General features: G+C 50.2%; 2 protein-coding genes across 4 annotated transcripts in view; one reads left to right on the top strand and one right to left on the bottom strand.

Moving 5' to 3' along the window:
• The window catches only part of LOC124375819 (KAT8 regulatory NSL complex subunit 1), a 7,410-nt gene extending 3,454 nt beyond the window's left edge, over positions 1 to 3,956 (bottom strand). The window contains exons 1-6 of one of the 2 annotated variants that reach the window (XM_046834477.1): positions 2,381 to 3,956; positions 1,948 to 2,089; positions 1,777 to 1,865; positions 1,551 to 1,692; positions 1,171 to 1,315; positions 18 to 215 (exon numbers count right to left, since the gene is read on the bottom strand). In XM_046834477.1, coding sequence (XP_046690433.1) covers positions 18 to 215; positions 1,171 to 1,315; positions 1,551 to 1,692; positions 1,777 to 1,865; positions 1,948 to 2,089; positions 2,381 to 3,747 — 2,083 coding nt within the window. In that variant the 5' untranslated portion in view covers positions 3,748 to 3,956. The remainder of the gene's footprint in view (positions 1 to 17; positions 216 to 1,170; positions 1,316 to 1,550; positions 1,693 to 1,776; positions 1,866 to 1,947; positions 2,090 to 2,380) is intronic. The other variant, XM_046834478.1, reaches the window with a different exon arrangement.
• A 273-nt stretch (positions 3,957 to 4,229) lies between these two features.
• Positions 4,230 to 14,002, top strand: smarcc1b (SWI/SNF related, matrix associated, actin dependent regulator of chromatin, subfamily c, member 1b). 2 transcript variants are annotated; one of them, XM_046834482.1, is made up of 28 exons: positions 4,230 to 4,528; positions 5,200 to 5,319; positions 5,396 to 5,481; positions 5,623 to 5,704; positions 5,815 to 5,907; positions 6,266 to 6,335; positions 6,660 to 6,726; positions 6,922 to 6,997; positions 7,363 to 7,488; positions 8,286 to 8,368; positions 8,784 to 8,899; positions 9,011 to 9,070; positions 9,177 to 9,211; positions 9,316 to 9,431; positions 9,747 to 9,818; positions 10,059 to 10,172; positions 10,373 to 10,526; positions 10,661 to 10,771; positions 10,873 to 10,932; positions 11,046 to 11,304; positions 11,422 to 11,583; positions 12,096 to 12,145; positions 12,247 to 12,340; positions 12,442 to 12,575; positions 12,956 to 13,090; positions 13,232 to 13,388; positions 13,517 to 13,579; positions 13,695 to 14,002. In XM_046834482.1, the coding sequence occupies exons 1-28, from the start codon at positions 4,355 to 4,357 to the stop codon at positions 13,760 to 13,762; spliced, it is 2,937 nt and encodes a 978-aa protein (XP_046690438.1). In that variant the 5' UTR covers positions 4,230 to 4,354; the 3' UTR covers positions 13,763 to 14,002. The 2 variants fall into 2 exon arrangements, with proteins under 2 accessions (XP_046690438.1, XP_046690439.1); XM_046834483.1 differs by lacking the exon at positions 13,517 to 13,579.
• The last annotated feature ends 1,866 nt before the right edge of the window (positions 14,003 to 15,868 follow it).

Below are 15,868 nucleotides of genomic sequence, written 5' to 3'. Positions count from 1 at the left end.
GTGTTTAAAGTTTTTACCTGATGCGTTCACAAGTGGAGGAAGTGTGCTGGGTGGGCGTGGTCCAACAAGTCTCCTCCTCACTCGCCCCACCTTCTGCTGTCCCTGACCACGTCTTCTCACGCAGGATGAAGTGAATTCTCTCATCCACCTCGTAACATCATTAGAACCATGTCCAGCCGGCAAAGGAGTCACACAATCCACTGCCTGAGGAAAGTCTGGAAAACACACCATCTACAATCATCTGATCGATAATGATACATTTAGTGTAAAGGACTGGGGAGTAACAGGTCGTCTGGGAGAGAGGGGTTTATTTACGTCTGGGAGAGGGGTTTATTCGTCTGGGAGAGAGGTTTATTTACGTCTGGGAGAGAGGGGTTTATTTACGTCTAGGAGAGAGGAGTTTATTTACGTCTGGGAGAGAGGGGTTTATTTACGTCTGGGAGAGAGGGGTTTATTTACGTCTGGGAGAGAGGTTTATTTACGTCTGGGAGAGGAGTTTATTTACGTCTGGGAGAGGAGTTTATTTACGTCTGGGAGAGAGGAGTTTATTTACGTCTGGGAGAGAGGGGTTTATTTACGTCTGGGAGAGAGGGGTTTATTTACGTCTGGGAGAGAGGAGTTTATTTACGTCTGGGAGAGAGGAGTTTATTTACGTCTGGGAGAGAGGAGTTTATTTACGTCTGGGAGAGGAGTTTATTTACGTCTGGGAGAGAGGGGTTTATTACGTCTGGGAGAGAGGGGTTTATTTACGTCTGGGAGAGAGGGGTTTATTACGTCTGGGAGAGAGTTTATTTACGTCTGGGAGAGAGTTTATTTACGTCTGGGAGAGAGGAGTTTATTTACGTCTGGGAGAGAGGAGTTTATTTACATCTGGGAGAGAGGGGTTTATTTACGTCTGGGAGAGAGGAGTTTATTTACGTCTGGGAGAGAGGAGTTTATTAACATCTGTGTTGCACCACCTCATTCATTAGTATGGTGAAAAGAGTTAAAGGGCCTTACTTGAGGACCCAGCAGTGCTATCTTGGTGTTTGCTGGGAAATGAACTCACAACCTTCTGATCTGAAGGCCAACATTTTTGCAACTGCTAAGAGGTTATTAAAGCTCCATTGTTAGGCTCTGATGTTTCCAGAGCTGAGCGTGAAACCAAAGTGTGATGAGTGATGAATAAACCTGAAGGCATGGAGAGAACAGGGTGAAGACACTGATCCAGGCCTTTGTGACGTCTGCATGAGGACTTCCCGTCTGCGGGCGGGTGTGGAGGACCACACAGCACACACACTGCAGGAGGCTCACAGCAGCAGGGCAAGCTCACATCCTGGCACAGAGACAGAGAGAGATATCTGATGAGACTTATGCACGTGATCATGCTAGTTTATTTGATAACCGTACCTTACTAAAGGGGTGTGTTATTAGCTAACGAGGCGAGAGCAGATGGCCAAGCTCGATCAGGAGAACATAAATCAAGCTTCACAACATCAACAGACCGCCTCATACCATCTCCAGATCTCAATAATCGTGATGGTTTCTGGAACAAGGTTCCATTAAGCTACCTTAGTTCCCAGTTCAGGGCAATCCTCCCAGCGGATCAGTCGGTGTCGCGCTCGGTGCAGGAGTGGGCGAACCCGAGCAGCAGACGAAGTGCCGCTTTGTGGGGTGTGTGATGATGAGGCAGAGTCTTCAGCTAGCCTTTTCCTGAAAAGATAACCAACACACCTTATAAAGCACGCTGACCACACCCCTAACCACGCCCTTCGCGTTCACGTGAGTGTAGCTGACCTGAACCTGCAGTCGTGAGCTGCAGGAGAGGGGCGTGGAGCTCTGAGGGGCGTCTCAGGTACCGAGTGAATGGCTCTCAACTGCGAAACCTCACAAACACACCTTTATGAAATGAACTGTTCCATATCAAAATTATCTACGTTACAGAAAACAGCGCCATCGTCTGGTCACCTTTTCCTGCCGCAGGTGCATATAGAGCTCGGTCAGCGCACGGATCCCATACTCCAGCTCCGACACCTGAGCCTGTAGCCACACCCACCGACTGCCTAGCCACGCCCTCTCTCTTATCCACCGCCACTCCCTGCTCCTGCACCTGCAAAGTCATGGAGAACGAACGTGAGGATAAAATCAGCACAGAGTCACTTTACATCTTACACCACATTAGGGGGTGGAACCCTGAGGGGCAGTACACCTAGTGAGGGGTCCAGCACGGGTCAGGTCGGGTCACTAACCCTGCACTAAGTGTACTGCCCTTCAGGGTTCCACCCCCTAATGTGGTGTAAGGTGTAGTGCAGGTGTACAGGTACACTACTGTGTGTGTGTGTGTGTGTGTGTGTGTGTGTGTGTGTGTTCATGCAGCAGAACTTGAGCTTATCATTCTCACACTGATTTCACTCTGGATGGTGAAGCATTTCCTTTACACCAATTCTCATCATCATCATCATCATCCTCATCATCCTTGTCCTCCTTCTCCTCCTCAGTGTCACTGGAGCTGCCTGTGTGGTCGGAGTCTAGGGCGCCCCCAGCGGTGCGGAGGACACCACTGCAGGTGCGTGCCAGGCGGCTGAGCTCGGCGGTGCTCGGGGTCACGGCGGTTTCGCGCAGGTCTCCCAGCTGTTGCGTGACGTGTCGCTCCACCTGCTTCACCTGCACTGCGTGGAGGCGGCGCCATAACACATCGGTTCTCTCTCCGAGCAGCACCTGCCGCTTCTCGGCCTCGGCGCGGGACGCTTCCACCTGCACCGCGCACCGGCCGCCGTTTACAACGCGCCGCCGCGCTCCGGACCAGCCGGTGGAGGTGGAGGAAGCAACGCCGAGCCTCGTTGTGTGCTGCGGCCGATGCGCCCAGTCCCCGTTCTCCGAGAGTTGAGCCACACGCCCCGCACCACTCGCACTCATCCCCGCGGCAGAAGCCAGGAAGGACCGTACGCGACACAGCCTCACACGGCCCCGGGCCGTCCTGCAGCCACGCCGCCGCTCTCCGTTCACCGCGCCGCTCCTGTCGCACGGAAAACTCGCACTTTCGTCTCGCACCTCGCGGTTCTCTCCACTTCCCCACAATGTGTTCCGGACACGAGCCTCGCCCCCGTAACCGGACACAGTACCGCTGTCAGGCTCCGAGCCGCCGCAGTGAAACGCCGCCGACGCCTCCGCGGTGCTCGTCGCGGAGAAACACGCCCTCTTCTCGCCCCCGCCGGAACTGCATCCCCGGCGCTTGCTAAGCGCCACCGACGGTCTCCGGCACTTTCTCTGCGCGGCTTCTCTCCCGGTTCTCCCCGTGCACCGAGGACCCTCCTCTCCATCTGCGCCTCCGCGCCACGCACCGTCCGCTCTCCCCCGCGTCCCCGTGCAGGCGGCGGGATCGCACTCCCACTCGGTGATCTCTCCGATACCGTTTCCGTTCACGATCTGGCCGCTTCTTCCTCCACCACCACCACCGCAGCAGCTCTGCGGACGCTCCGCTCCGGGCCACGCCGCGCTCATTGTACTCCGGTAGCAGTAGTAATACATGTCCGGTTTGTCCGCATGGCAGCGCGCCGACACACGCCGAAGCACCGTTTCATTACAGGTGTGGATTATGGGATTATATCCAGGCGGGAGACCGCGGTTCTGATCGGGTTCTGAACGGTCCGTCTCTCTGACCGTCTCCAACACTCCCTGAGTGCAGTGCGCATGCGCCATCCCCTGCCCAGCCTTTAAACCAGGGAGAGGAGGCATGTTCAGCAGATGTCTGCAAGAGCTTCTGTTCATAAACTCCACATTCACACGAGCTTCTGTTCATAAACTCCACATTCACACGAGCTTCTGTTCATAAACTCCACATTCACAAGAGCTTCTGTTCATAAACTCCACATTCACACGAGCTTCTCCACAATAAATCTTTCTATTTCCCACATATGTTCTGTTTTCTCCTCCAGGACACTTCACACACCGCACTGGGCTTCTGATCCCCTGAGACATTCAACTATCAATAATAGATTGATATTTGAATGATGAATTATGGACTATAATAATGAAATAATCAGGGTATAATAATTTATTAAACCCTGTAAATGACATTTATTTATTTATTTTAATTGTTGTACTCTTTAATCTGCTAATTTAAATCACTTTATTTGAAGTAATAATTCAAAAGAAAAACATTTTAAAAATATATATATATTATTCTTTTGATGAGATTCTTTTCATGTGACGCTGCAGGAAATATCGCGAGATCAAGGCGAGGTTTTTTTTAGACGTTCGGGTGAACTCAGCGCATGCGCAGAATGTTGCGCATGCGCGTTTAACTTTTTTCAGGGTCGGGCGAGTTTCGCTCCACCGGGCGGTGTGCGTTGTGACACTTCCTCCCCGTGTAACAATGGCGGCGCAGACCGCGGGGGCAGGAGCAGGCTCAGCGGGGGAGATGGTGGCCGGTACCTCGGCGATGAACCGGAAGAAGGACGGGGGTCCATGTGTGGAGTTCTGGGAGAGTGCGGAGACCGCGGCACAGCTTGACTCCATCCGCTCTTGGATCGGGAAACATTACAAGAAGGTACGGAGCGGAGCCGGTGACGTCAGAGTGCCGGGAAGGGGAGGCTGGGGGGGGTAGGAGGGTACCTACTGGGATAAGTGAGGATCACCTGTCGCAGGGAGATACAGGGTCACCCATCATCATCATCATCATCGTCATCATCATCATCACCCGGGACCCGGCCTGGGTATAGGCCACTGTTCAGGGGATTCATGTCCTAAACCTCAACGTGCTGTAGCATCAACTTCAGTGATCAAATCAGGAGTAGATCAGCAGGAGATCATCAGTAGATCAGGAGTAGATCAGCAGGAGATCATCAGTAGATCAGGAGTAGATCAGTATCAGATGGCGATTCGCGGTAGATCGGGAGCAGAGTAGCTTGAGATCAGCTGGAGATCAGTTTTTAGATCAGAAGGAGATCAGCTGGAGATCAGAAGTAGATTAGCTGGAGATCAGAAGTAGATCAGCTGGAGATTAGTTTTTAGATCAGCTGGAGATTAGTTTTAGATCAGATGGAGATCAGGAGTAGATCAGCAGTGTGACAGTTCTGAGCTGCTGCAACTTGCATTACCAGGGTTTGTTCACATCTGTACACTGTGTTCCTCTTTACGTGTCTCACACACACACACACACACACACACACACACACACCCTGTGGCCCACTGATGAAATAAAGATGTTTTCATGGACAGTATGTGCAGGTTGATGCTCCTTCCAGTAAGTCCCTCTCGGTGCTGGTGGTCCAGCTGCAGCAGTTCCAGGAGGACACGTTTGGGCGTAAAGCGAGCGAGCCTGGTCTCATGAAACTCCCGGTGAGTCATCTCTTAATCCTACACACGTGTCTCCCACGTGTCTCCCACTGATACTTACTCGTGGTCTTGTTTTCAGGCGAAGTGTTTTTTGGATATGAAGCCTGGAGGAGCTCTGTGTCACATCCTTGGCTCAGTGTACAAGTTTAAAACGGAGCAGGGCTGGTGAGTCTTCAGGTTGTGGATCTTCTGATCACAGTGGTGCTGAGGAGCAGGGCCTGATCTGACCGCTCTTTTCACAAATATCTGAAGTTTTTGTTGGTGATTGAACAATAGAGCTGGAACTGTCGTGCTCTCCTTCTGTAGGCGCCGTTTCGACCTGCAGAACCCCTCCAGAGTGGACCGCAATGTGGAGATGTTCATGAGTGTGGAGAAAACGCTGTTACAGGTACTGAGAGAGATGTACACACACACACACACACACACACACACACACACACACACACAATCACACTCAGTTATGTAATTGTAAATGTGTGTGTGTGTGTGTGTGTGTAGAATAATCTTCTGAGCAGGCCAGTGGTGTATCTGTCTCCTGAGCTGGACCAGAAGCAGACCAGCAAACTCAAGGACATCGTCATGAAACATAAGGTGTGGAGAAAGTGGTAGACATGACAGTGTGTCAATTTAGTCTCTGTCTCTGTGTCTCATTCAGTCTCACTGCATCTCTGTCTCACTCTGTCTCAATGCGTTTCTCTCTGTCTCTGTGTCTCATTCTGTGTCTCATACAGTCTCACCGCGTCTCTGTCTCACTCCGTCTCACTCTCTCACCCTGTCTCTGTCTCAATGCGTTTCTCTCTGTCTCTGTGTCTTACTGTGTTTCATTCAGTGTCACCACCTATCTGTCTCACTCCGTTTCCCTCTCTCACTCTGTCTCTGTGTGTCTCTCTCTCTGTGTCTCACTGTGTCCCTCTGTGTCTCACTGTGTCTCTCTGTCTCCATCTTTCAGGGTTCAGTCACAGAAGACCGCTTACAAGCCACCCATCAGATCTTCCCCACTCCTCACTCTGTAGATGAAGGTGTGTATGTGCGTTTACCAAAGCCGCTCTTTGTCTGCTGCTCATAAGTATTTGGACAGACCGGGCCCGCAGGGTCCTCCACCGCAGCAGGTTTGGAATTTCCGCGTAACTTCAAGAGCATTCCGACGGAAATGCCGGCTCAAAAGTATTTGGAAACTATTTGCTGTAGCTACATAAGAAGCGTTTTTCCTCATAATTCCGAGAGAGTGAGAGAGAGAGAAAGAGAAAGAGAGAAGGAATGTCCCAGTGAACTCAGTAACACGTGTGTGTGTGTGTGTGTGTGTGTGTGTGTGTATGCTTATTGTGTTTTTTTGGCCCCGAAAGATTGGTTCCGGCCTGTATTGCGGGTGAACCAGCACGTGATGGTGCACTGGGGCATGTATCCGGACAGGTGAGGATTAACACCTGTATATTACATATACTATTATAGTTGTCCAATAAAAACACGTGTAAAACAGAGCGTGCGCTCGACCCTGATTGGTTTCTTGCTGCGTGTTTGATTAGTTACGTTTTTATCTGCTCGTAAAATAAAACACACCACTGTGATTTACTGAGAGAAACATATCCTCCATTCCCCCGTCTGTAGTTACGACACGTGGCTGCCTGCCACTGATGTGGACGTGGATGTAGAGGAAGCTCCGACCTCTGAACGACCTTGGAAGGTGAGCAAAAGTATGTGCACCATGACCATGAAACCCAAATGTACTCGTTAAGTACGATGCATCAGATCATCCACTTCTGATGATGGAGGAGGTACCGGAGTCTCTGGTTCCAGCTCATCGCAAAGGTTCAGCAGGGTTGAGGAGGTCTGTGCAGGACACTCGGATTCCCTCCACTCCAACCTTCACACGTCTTCATCGAGCTTGCTTTGTGTACGTGGTCCCGCTGGAGCAGTGCGGCGTGATGTTCGGAGAAGCATCCCAGACGTGTGCGATGGTCGACACGTTTGCTCCTGAAGTATACACGTTGTTGGTTGAGTGTGCAGTAGTGGATTGTGAAGGTGCCTGATGTTCTACGTTCCTTACAGGTCCACGCTAAGTGGCTTCTCGACATGGACACGTATAATGAGTGGATGAACGAGGAAGATTATGAGGTGGACGATGGCAGACGGGGCATGAGTTTCCGGAGACGTGTCTACCCCCGAGATGAGGAGGTACCTGACCCCTCCTCCCCCTGACCCCTCCTCCCCCTGGCTCCTCCTTCACCTGACTCCTCCTTCACCTGACTTTTCCTCCACCTGACCCCTCCTCCACCTGACCCCTCCTCCACCTGACCCCTCCTCCACCTGACCCCTCCTCCACCTGGACCCTCCTCCACCTGGACCCTCCTCCACCTGACCCCTCCTCCACCTGGACCCTCCTCCCCTGACCCCTCCTCCACCTGGACCCTCCTCCCCTGACCCCTCCTCACCTGACCCTCCTCACCTGACCCCTCCTCCACCTGACCCTCCTCCACCTGACCCCTCCTCCACCTGGACCCTCCTCCGCCTGACCCCTCCTCCGCCTGGACCCTCCTCCCCTGACCCCTCCTCCACCTGGACCCTCCTCCCCTGACCCCTCCTCCACCTGGACCCTCCTCCCCTGACCCTCCTTCACCTGTCCCTCTTTCACCTGACCCCTCCTTCGCCTGACCCCTCCTCCGCCTGACCCCTCTTTCACCTGACCCCTCTTTCACCTGTCCCTCTTTCACCTGACCCTCCTCCACCTGACCCCTCCTCCACCTGACCCCTCCTCCACCTGGACCCTCCTCCGCCTGACCCCTCCTCCGCCTGACCCCTCCTCCGCCTGACCCCTCCTCCGCCTGGACCCTCCTCCCCCTGACTCCTCCTTCGCCTGACCCCTCCTCCACCTGACCCCTCCTCCACCTGACCCCTCCTCCGCCTGACCCCTCCTCCACCGGACTTTTCCTCCTGTCCTGTATTTTCATCTTTTTTCTTTTTGCACCATGCAGGAATGCAGGACCTCAGGAAAGAAGCGAAGACACTCCCCGTCTCCGCCCGCATCTGAGTCCAGAAAGAAAGGAGGAAAGAAGGGGTGAGGATAACACGTTTACTCACCGACCATTTTATTCTCCTCACAGTAATATTAGGAGAACCCTCTTTGCTCCAAGCGTGCTGGGAACAAGGCTCTGAGATTCTGCTTCATGCTGACATCCCTATTGGAAGATGATGTTGGTCATGTTCCTTGCAAGTTCCTCTGCTTTGTGAAATAATAAGATGATGTCCAGGTCATGATGAGGTTGGGTCAATGTGATAAGCCCTCAACTTCATTTGTTCTTTTGTTATTTGAGTTGCTGTAGTCTGGGGATCTCCTCTGACTTCTCTCTTCACTCGAGCCGTTTCCACCTGCAGGACTACTGAGCTTCTGAAACCATGGACAAGTTCCCGAGTGTCTGATTTAATAATTGCATCCTCACGAGCGTGATGTATGTATTGTATGTGATTTGCAGTTCCTATAAGAGGCGGGGCCAACGGGAAGAGGCGGAGCCAGAAGAAGATCTGACCAAAGACATGGAAGATCCAACACCAGTACCGAACATGGAGGAGGTCAAGCTGCCAAAAAACGGTGTGTATTTCTGTCTCTATTTTTTTCTATACATTCTCTCTCTCTCTCTCTCTCTCTCTCTCTCTCTCTCTGTGATGATGTGATGGTAACGTGTGACTCTTGTGTTGACAGTAAACCTGAAAAAAGACAGTGAGAACACACCAGTGAAAGGAGGAACCATGGCTGACTTGGGTATGATCATGTGTTTTTTGTGTGTGTGTGTGTGTGTGTGTGTGTGTGTGTGTGTGTGTGCGTGGCTTTATGACACAAGTTTGTGTAATGGTTCTCTCTCTTTTAGATGACCAGGAGGATGAGTTCCTGTCAGGAGTGAGGGTGAGGATCGATCACACACATCATCACACCTGGTTTAATGAGGTCTAGGAGCACTAATAGACGTGTGTGTGTGTGTGTGTGTGTGTGTGTGTGTGTGTGTGTAGGATGAGGAGGACCAGGGCCGTGAGTTTGGTCGTGGGCTGGAAGGAGAGGAGAGCGCCACAGAGCAGACTCACCACATCATCATCCCCAGCTACGCCTCCTGGTTCGACTACAACTGGTATGTCTTCTCGAAGAAAAGCGTTTTTTATACAGTGGGGAACACACATGCTGTGATTGGTGGATTCTGACCTCCAGCAGTAACAGAGTTCAATGTTCTCCTATAGTACACACACACACACACACACACACACACCTTGCTTCTTTGGAACGAATTTGTTGGGATTGTGGTGTCTGCCTTTTTTTAATGCACATTGTGTCCCTGTGATGATGATGAAGGTGATGATGATGATGATGATGATGATGAAGGTGATTGTGAAGATATTGATGGAAATGGTGGTGATGGTAAAGACCTGAAATCTGCTCTCTGTTTCAGTATTCATCAGATAGAGAGGAGAGCACTGCCCGAGTTCTTCAACGGCAAGAACAAGTCCAAATCACCAGAGATGTGGGTTTCTCTCTCTCTCTCTCACACACACACACACACACACACAACTATTTGATACATCGAGACCATCAGACCCATCCATCCATCTGTCTTACAGTCAGTGCTAGATCTGGGCTGAGATGTTCAGTGAGGACTACTGGGTGTGATGGTCAGGGGTGCACATACTTTTAAAGATGCTGGAGTGTGTACATATTGTGTGTGTGTGTGTGTGTGTGTGTGTGTGTGTGATCAATGTTTCAGATATTTGGCGTATCGTAATTTCATGATCGACACGTACCGGCTGAACCCCCAGGAGTACCTGACCTCCACCTCCTGCAGACGGAACCTTACAGGAGATGTGTGTGCCCTCATGAGGTTAGCACAGTGTGTGTGTGTGTGTGTGTGTGTGTGTGTGTGTGTGTGTGTGTGGAACACTGTCTTGTCACTGAAGTATTACAGTATTAATATAAACTTGTCTCTCAATCAGATTCCTGCACTGTGGCATCATTAACAACCAAAGCACTACTCTGTGTGTGTGTGTGTGTGTGTGTGTGTGTGTGTGTGTGTGTGTACAGGGTCCATGCATTCCTGGAACAGTGGGGTCTGATTAATTACCAAGTGGATGCTGAGAGCAGACCTCTCCCTATGGGTCCACCACCAACACCTCATTTTAATGTTCTCACAGACACTCCAACAGCCCTGGTTCCTCTACAACATCGCCCTCTACAGGTACACACACACACACACACACACACACACACACACACACACACACACACACACACACACAGGTTGGTGCTGAAACTGTTTGAGGTCCTAACTGTTCTGTGTGTGTGTGTGTGTGTGTGTGTGTGTGTGTGTAGGTCTCAGCCTCTCAGCATATGCTCCATTTCCCAGAGAAGTCCAGAGAAAAACCTTCAGACCTTCAGAACTTTGGCCTCCGGACTGATATTTATGCGAAGAAACATCCCAAGGTGCGCAATCACACACACACACATATATATATATACATACATATCCCTTATTCAGGAAGCTGTGTGTGTGTGTGTGTGTGTGTGTGTGTGTGTGTGTGTAGCCTAAAGGAGCGAATGCAGGACGTGAGTGGACAGAACAGGAAACTCTGCTGCTGCTGGAGGTGAGAATCCACCATCCACTCACACACTGTCTCTCTCTGTTTCACTTTTTGTCTCACTCTGTCGCTGTCTTGTTGTTTCTTTCTGTCTCACTCTGTCTCTCTGTCTGTCTCAGGCATTAGAGATGTATAAAGATGACTGGAATAAGGTCTCGGAGCATGTGGGCAGTAGGACACAGGATGAGTGTATCCTGCATTTCCTGCGCTTGCCTATAGAGGACCCGTACTTGGAGAACTCTGAGGCGTCTATGGGTCCTCTGGCCTACCAGCCTGTTCCCTTCAGCCAATCAGGAAACCCGGTCATGAGCACCGTGGCCTTCCTCGCCTCTGTCGTGGACCCAAGAGTGGCTTCTGCTGCTGCCAAGGCAGCCCTGGGTGAGAATGTGTGTGTGTGTGTGTGTGTGTGTGTGTGTGTGTGTGTGTGTGTGTGTGTGTTCGTGTGTTCACAAAGGAAATAAATAAACGTGTGTCTCCGTCTCGTCCCGTTCTCAGAGGAGTTCTCTCGTGTTCGAGAACAAGCTTCTCCGGAGCTCCTCAATGCCCTGAGCCTGAAAGTCACAGAACCTGCTCAGAGTTTAGCAGAACTGGAGCCGGCCTTCGGAATGCGCTCCAGTACCACATCCAGCACCGAGACAGAACATCTGGAAAAGACCGGTACTGATCCACACTACACACTACGCTCCTCTGTACACCAGGGGTCTCCGAACGTTTTTCTGTGGGGGACGGAGTTTGGGGACCCCTGGTGTAAATAGTGAGACAGATTGTACCTCAGGTAACCAGCAGGGGGCAGCAGTACTCTCAGTACAGGTTTCTGAAATATCAGATTTCTTTTTTTTTCTTAGTTTTGGCCAAATTTCTGTCCATCAGTCTGCCTACAGTAATGTGAATCCAAAGCAAGAACAAAATTCTTGGACTTATCCATGTTCTGCTTTTCTGTGCCCCTGCTGGTGAGACCACTGATTGTATAATCCAGTCCATGAGCATTAACATAAAAACCTTACTGATTGAGTGTTATGAAGCTTCCATCATGTTCTCGCATCTGAATGGAGAACCTCTATTAGAGTGGGTTCTTGGTGACCTCATCCTGCAGTGCTCTGTAATCCAGATGTGAATACGTTCGCAAGTTGCAGCATTGATGGAACATTCTATGACCACCTCCATTTTAGATGGAAGCAAACTGGAGAAGCTGGAGTTTGACACGGATCCCCATGAGAAGGTGCGACAGCTGACACGTCATGTGATCACATACAGAACATACGGTTGGTGTTTCCTCATTGTTCGTGCTTGTGTTTTGTTTTTGCTCTGGTGGTTCCTCAGGCCCTGGGGGAGAGCTCTGGAGGAGAGGGGGAGAGGGTGAAGAACGAGGAGAAGGAGGAGATGGAAGGAGAGAAGGGAGAGGAGAGCAAAGCAGGTTTAAGTTCTCAGCATTCACTCATCATATAGTATATGATGATACTGTGAAGTCTAAAGGGCTGGAACATAACGTATCCTCGGTTCTTCTGTGTGGTGTAGAAGAAGGGATGGAAGTTGTCCAGACACATGTGGAGCATGGAGAGAGAAGGAGGAGGGCAGAACTCGAGCTGGTCGAAGCGAATATTGCCACCGCGGCTGCAGCTGCCCTGGCATCTGCTGCCACCAAGGCCAAGGTGCGTAACAAAATGTTCTTCATGATGCTTCATGATGTTCTTCTAGACACGTGTATAACTGTAGTGGAATAAGAGGTAATCCAAGATGTTTCTCCCAGATGCATGGTGGGACTGTAGGCAGTTTTGCTTCTTCACAGCTCCAAGCTCGATCATAAGTTTCTTCAGTTTCCTTTTGGAAAAAATGCCAGTGTGTGGATTAGTGAGTTTGGGAGAAGAGCAAATTTTTTTCAGGTTCTTCATCCTCAGCAGGAGGCTTCACCTGCAGTTCGAACTTACATTCTTTAGATATTTGAAGTGTTTCACGTATGTTGTGCGAACATCTTGACTGAGCTACCTGAGAACGAATTGATCTCCTGATTCCGGTTCTCTGCTCTGTGTAGCACTTGGCCGCTGTGGAGGAAAGGAAGATCAAGTCCCTCGTGGCGCTGCTGGTGGAGACGCAGATGAAGAAGCTGGAGATCAAGCTGAGGCATTTCGAGGAGCTGGAGACCATCATGGACCGTGAGAAAGAGGCTGTGAGGGAACTTTATTTTAACAACGCAACAGTGATGATCACATACCAGTTTATTTTTATCGTACATGAATATTCTCCTGTTCACTCTGTGTGTGTGCGTGTGCGTGCGTGCGTGTGTGTGTGTGTGCGCGTGTGTGTGTAGCTGGAACAACAGAGGCAGCAGTTACTCTCAGAGAGGCAGAACTTCCACCTGGAGCAGGTGAAGTACGCTGAGCTAAAGGCACGGCAACAGCTGGAACAGCAGCAGGGGGGCGGAGCCTCACAGAGCAGCGGGCAGGCGTTTAACCCTCTACATCATGGTACACACACACACACACACCTTACAGCACAAGAACAGCTCGATGTGGTGTGTTTTCATGTGCAGTCTAGACACTGTGTGTGTGTGTGTGTGTGTGTGTGTGTGTGTGTGTGTGTGTGTGTGTGTCAGGTCGTACAGTGGGTGGTGGAGGGGCGGGGCAGATGTTGGATGTCGGTGCTCCTAATGGCACATGTGAGTGATGACAGATCTGCATCTCCTGCTCTTCTTTTTTTCATTCTGATCCCTGAAACGTGTGTGTGTGTGTGTGTGTGTGTGTGTGTGTGTGTGTGTGTGTGTGTTTCTATAGACCAAACTCCACCATCGTCGCAGTCTGAAGGGGCTACGCCCATTTCCCGGCCCCCGCTGGACAGCTGAGCTCAAACCCCCTATCAGCAATCATCTCCCCGGGTTCCTGCGTCCTCCATGCCCATCAGTGTTGTGTCCTGTCAGTGAAGTGTGTGTGTGTGTGTGTGAGTGAAGTGTGTGTAGCTGCAGGAGGAAGTGAATCTCTTCTCTCCGTGCATCTCGTTCACCTCTAGATGTTTGTAGCTCGGTTTTTGTATTGAACCTCACGCCAATCCATTTTCCTTTTCTAAATAAAAAGTATCGAGTTTCCTCAGACGCCTCGTTCCTCGTCTACCACAAACTTCTCATCCAGCTCAGAGTTAATGGAGTTCACATCTCATGACCTTCTGATCTCCAACTTCCACAGGGTTAACCTCTGATCTCCTTCTGCACCATTTCCCAAGCATGAGACCATGATCCTGTTGGAGTGTGTGTGTGTGTGTGTGTGTGTGTGTGTGTGTGTGTGTGTGTGTGTGTGTGTGTGTGTGTGTGAGAGAGAGAGAGAGAGAGATCAGGTTTCATAGAAAAGGAAAGTAAACACACACCCAGCACTATCACTCCTGTATCAGCGTGACCTCATATGACCTCTTATACAGCCAAAAGTATGTGGACACCAGACCATAAGATCGTGTCCTCATTTCTGAACATCTCATGCTCTTATAATAAACTCCACTCTACTGGGAAGATGTTTCATTAAGTATTTTGTGGAGATTCATTCATCCACATGGGTGTTTAGTAAAGTCAGGTAGTGATGTAGGTGAGAAATGGAGGAGGTTCCAGGTTGCAGGAGTTCTTCCACATACATACAACCCATGGAAAATTTATCTTCATGGAGCTGATCTTTGTGCATTTTGGGTCATGCTGGAACAGGTTTAGATCTCCTAGTTCACATGAAGGAGAAATTTTGGAGAAGAGGGTTAGATCTCGACGACAGATCCCGTACCGCTGATGATCTCCTGCGTTTCTTTGGAGGACACTGTAGCTGATAACGCTGATCTGATGTGATCTCCTGCGTGAGATTTGATTAAGACGAGGCTAATGAGATCAGTGTGTCCTCTACCCAGAGCCATTGTTCCAGCAGGAACCTAATCAGACTTCTAGCCCTGAACTTTACACTCTAACACGACCATAGTGCTCAGAGGAGGTCACGTGTAACTTCACTGTGGGCCAGCAGGAACATCAGCCATCATCTACACATTTACATTTACATTTGCGGCATTTGGCAGACGCCCTTATCCAGAGCGACTTACAACTGAGCAGGGGAGGGTTTTAGGGCTTTTGCTCAAGGGCCCAGCAGTGGCAGCTTGGTGGTGGTGGGATTTGAACCTGTGATCTTCTGATCCAAAGCCCAATGCCTTAACCACTGAGCTACCACCTCCCCACCATGTGGGTTTGAGTGTGAAAATGTACAGTGCAGAACTGCAGTATGATTTATAAACACATTATCCAGTCTGTATGATCTCACACACACACACACGGGTCTCCTGAAGCAGATGCACCTGAATGCATTCCAACACTGTGAGGTGAGTGTGGTGTTTAGCCTGGGCTTCAGAGAACATGCACTGGAGGGGATGAGTTCAATCCCATATTACTGGGACGTCCTGCTTTATACTCTCACAATCTCTCTGTCTGTCATCTACATGTCTGTCTCTCTGTCATCTACATGTCTGTCTTTCTGTGTCTGTCTCTCTGTCTGTCTGTCATCTACATGTCTCTTTCTGTGTCTGTCTTTCTGTCTATCATCTACATGTCTGTCTTTCTGTGTATGTCTCTGTCATCTACATGTCTCTCTCTGTGTCTGTCTCTCTGTCTGTCTGTCATCTACATGTCTGTCTTTCTGTGTCTGTCTGTCTTTCTGTGTCTGTCTCTCTGTCTATCATCTACATGTCTGTCTTTCTGTGTCTGTCTGTCTTTCTGTGTCTGTCTCTCTGTCTGTCATCTACATGTCTGTCTTTCTGTGTCTGTCTCTCTGTCTGGCATCTACATGCCTGTCTCTCTGTGTCTGTCTGTCTTTGTCTCTCCTCTCTGTGTGTCTGTCTCTGTCAGTCATCTATATGTCTGTCTCTCTCTCTCTGTCTGTCTGTCTTTGTCTCTCCTCTCTGTGTGTCTGTCTCTCTGTCAGTCATCTATATGTCT

The sequence above is a fragment of the Silurus meridionalis genome, chromosome 22 (assembly GCF_014805685.1).
Source record: "Silurus meridionalis isolate SWU-2019-XX chromosome 22, ASM1480568v1, whole genome shotgun sequence".
Lineage (NCBI taxonomy): Eukaryota > Metazoa > Chordata > Actinopteri > Siluriformes > Siluridae > Silurus > Silurus meridionalis.
This window is presented reverse-complemented; position numbering and strand designations above follow the sequence as displayed.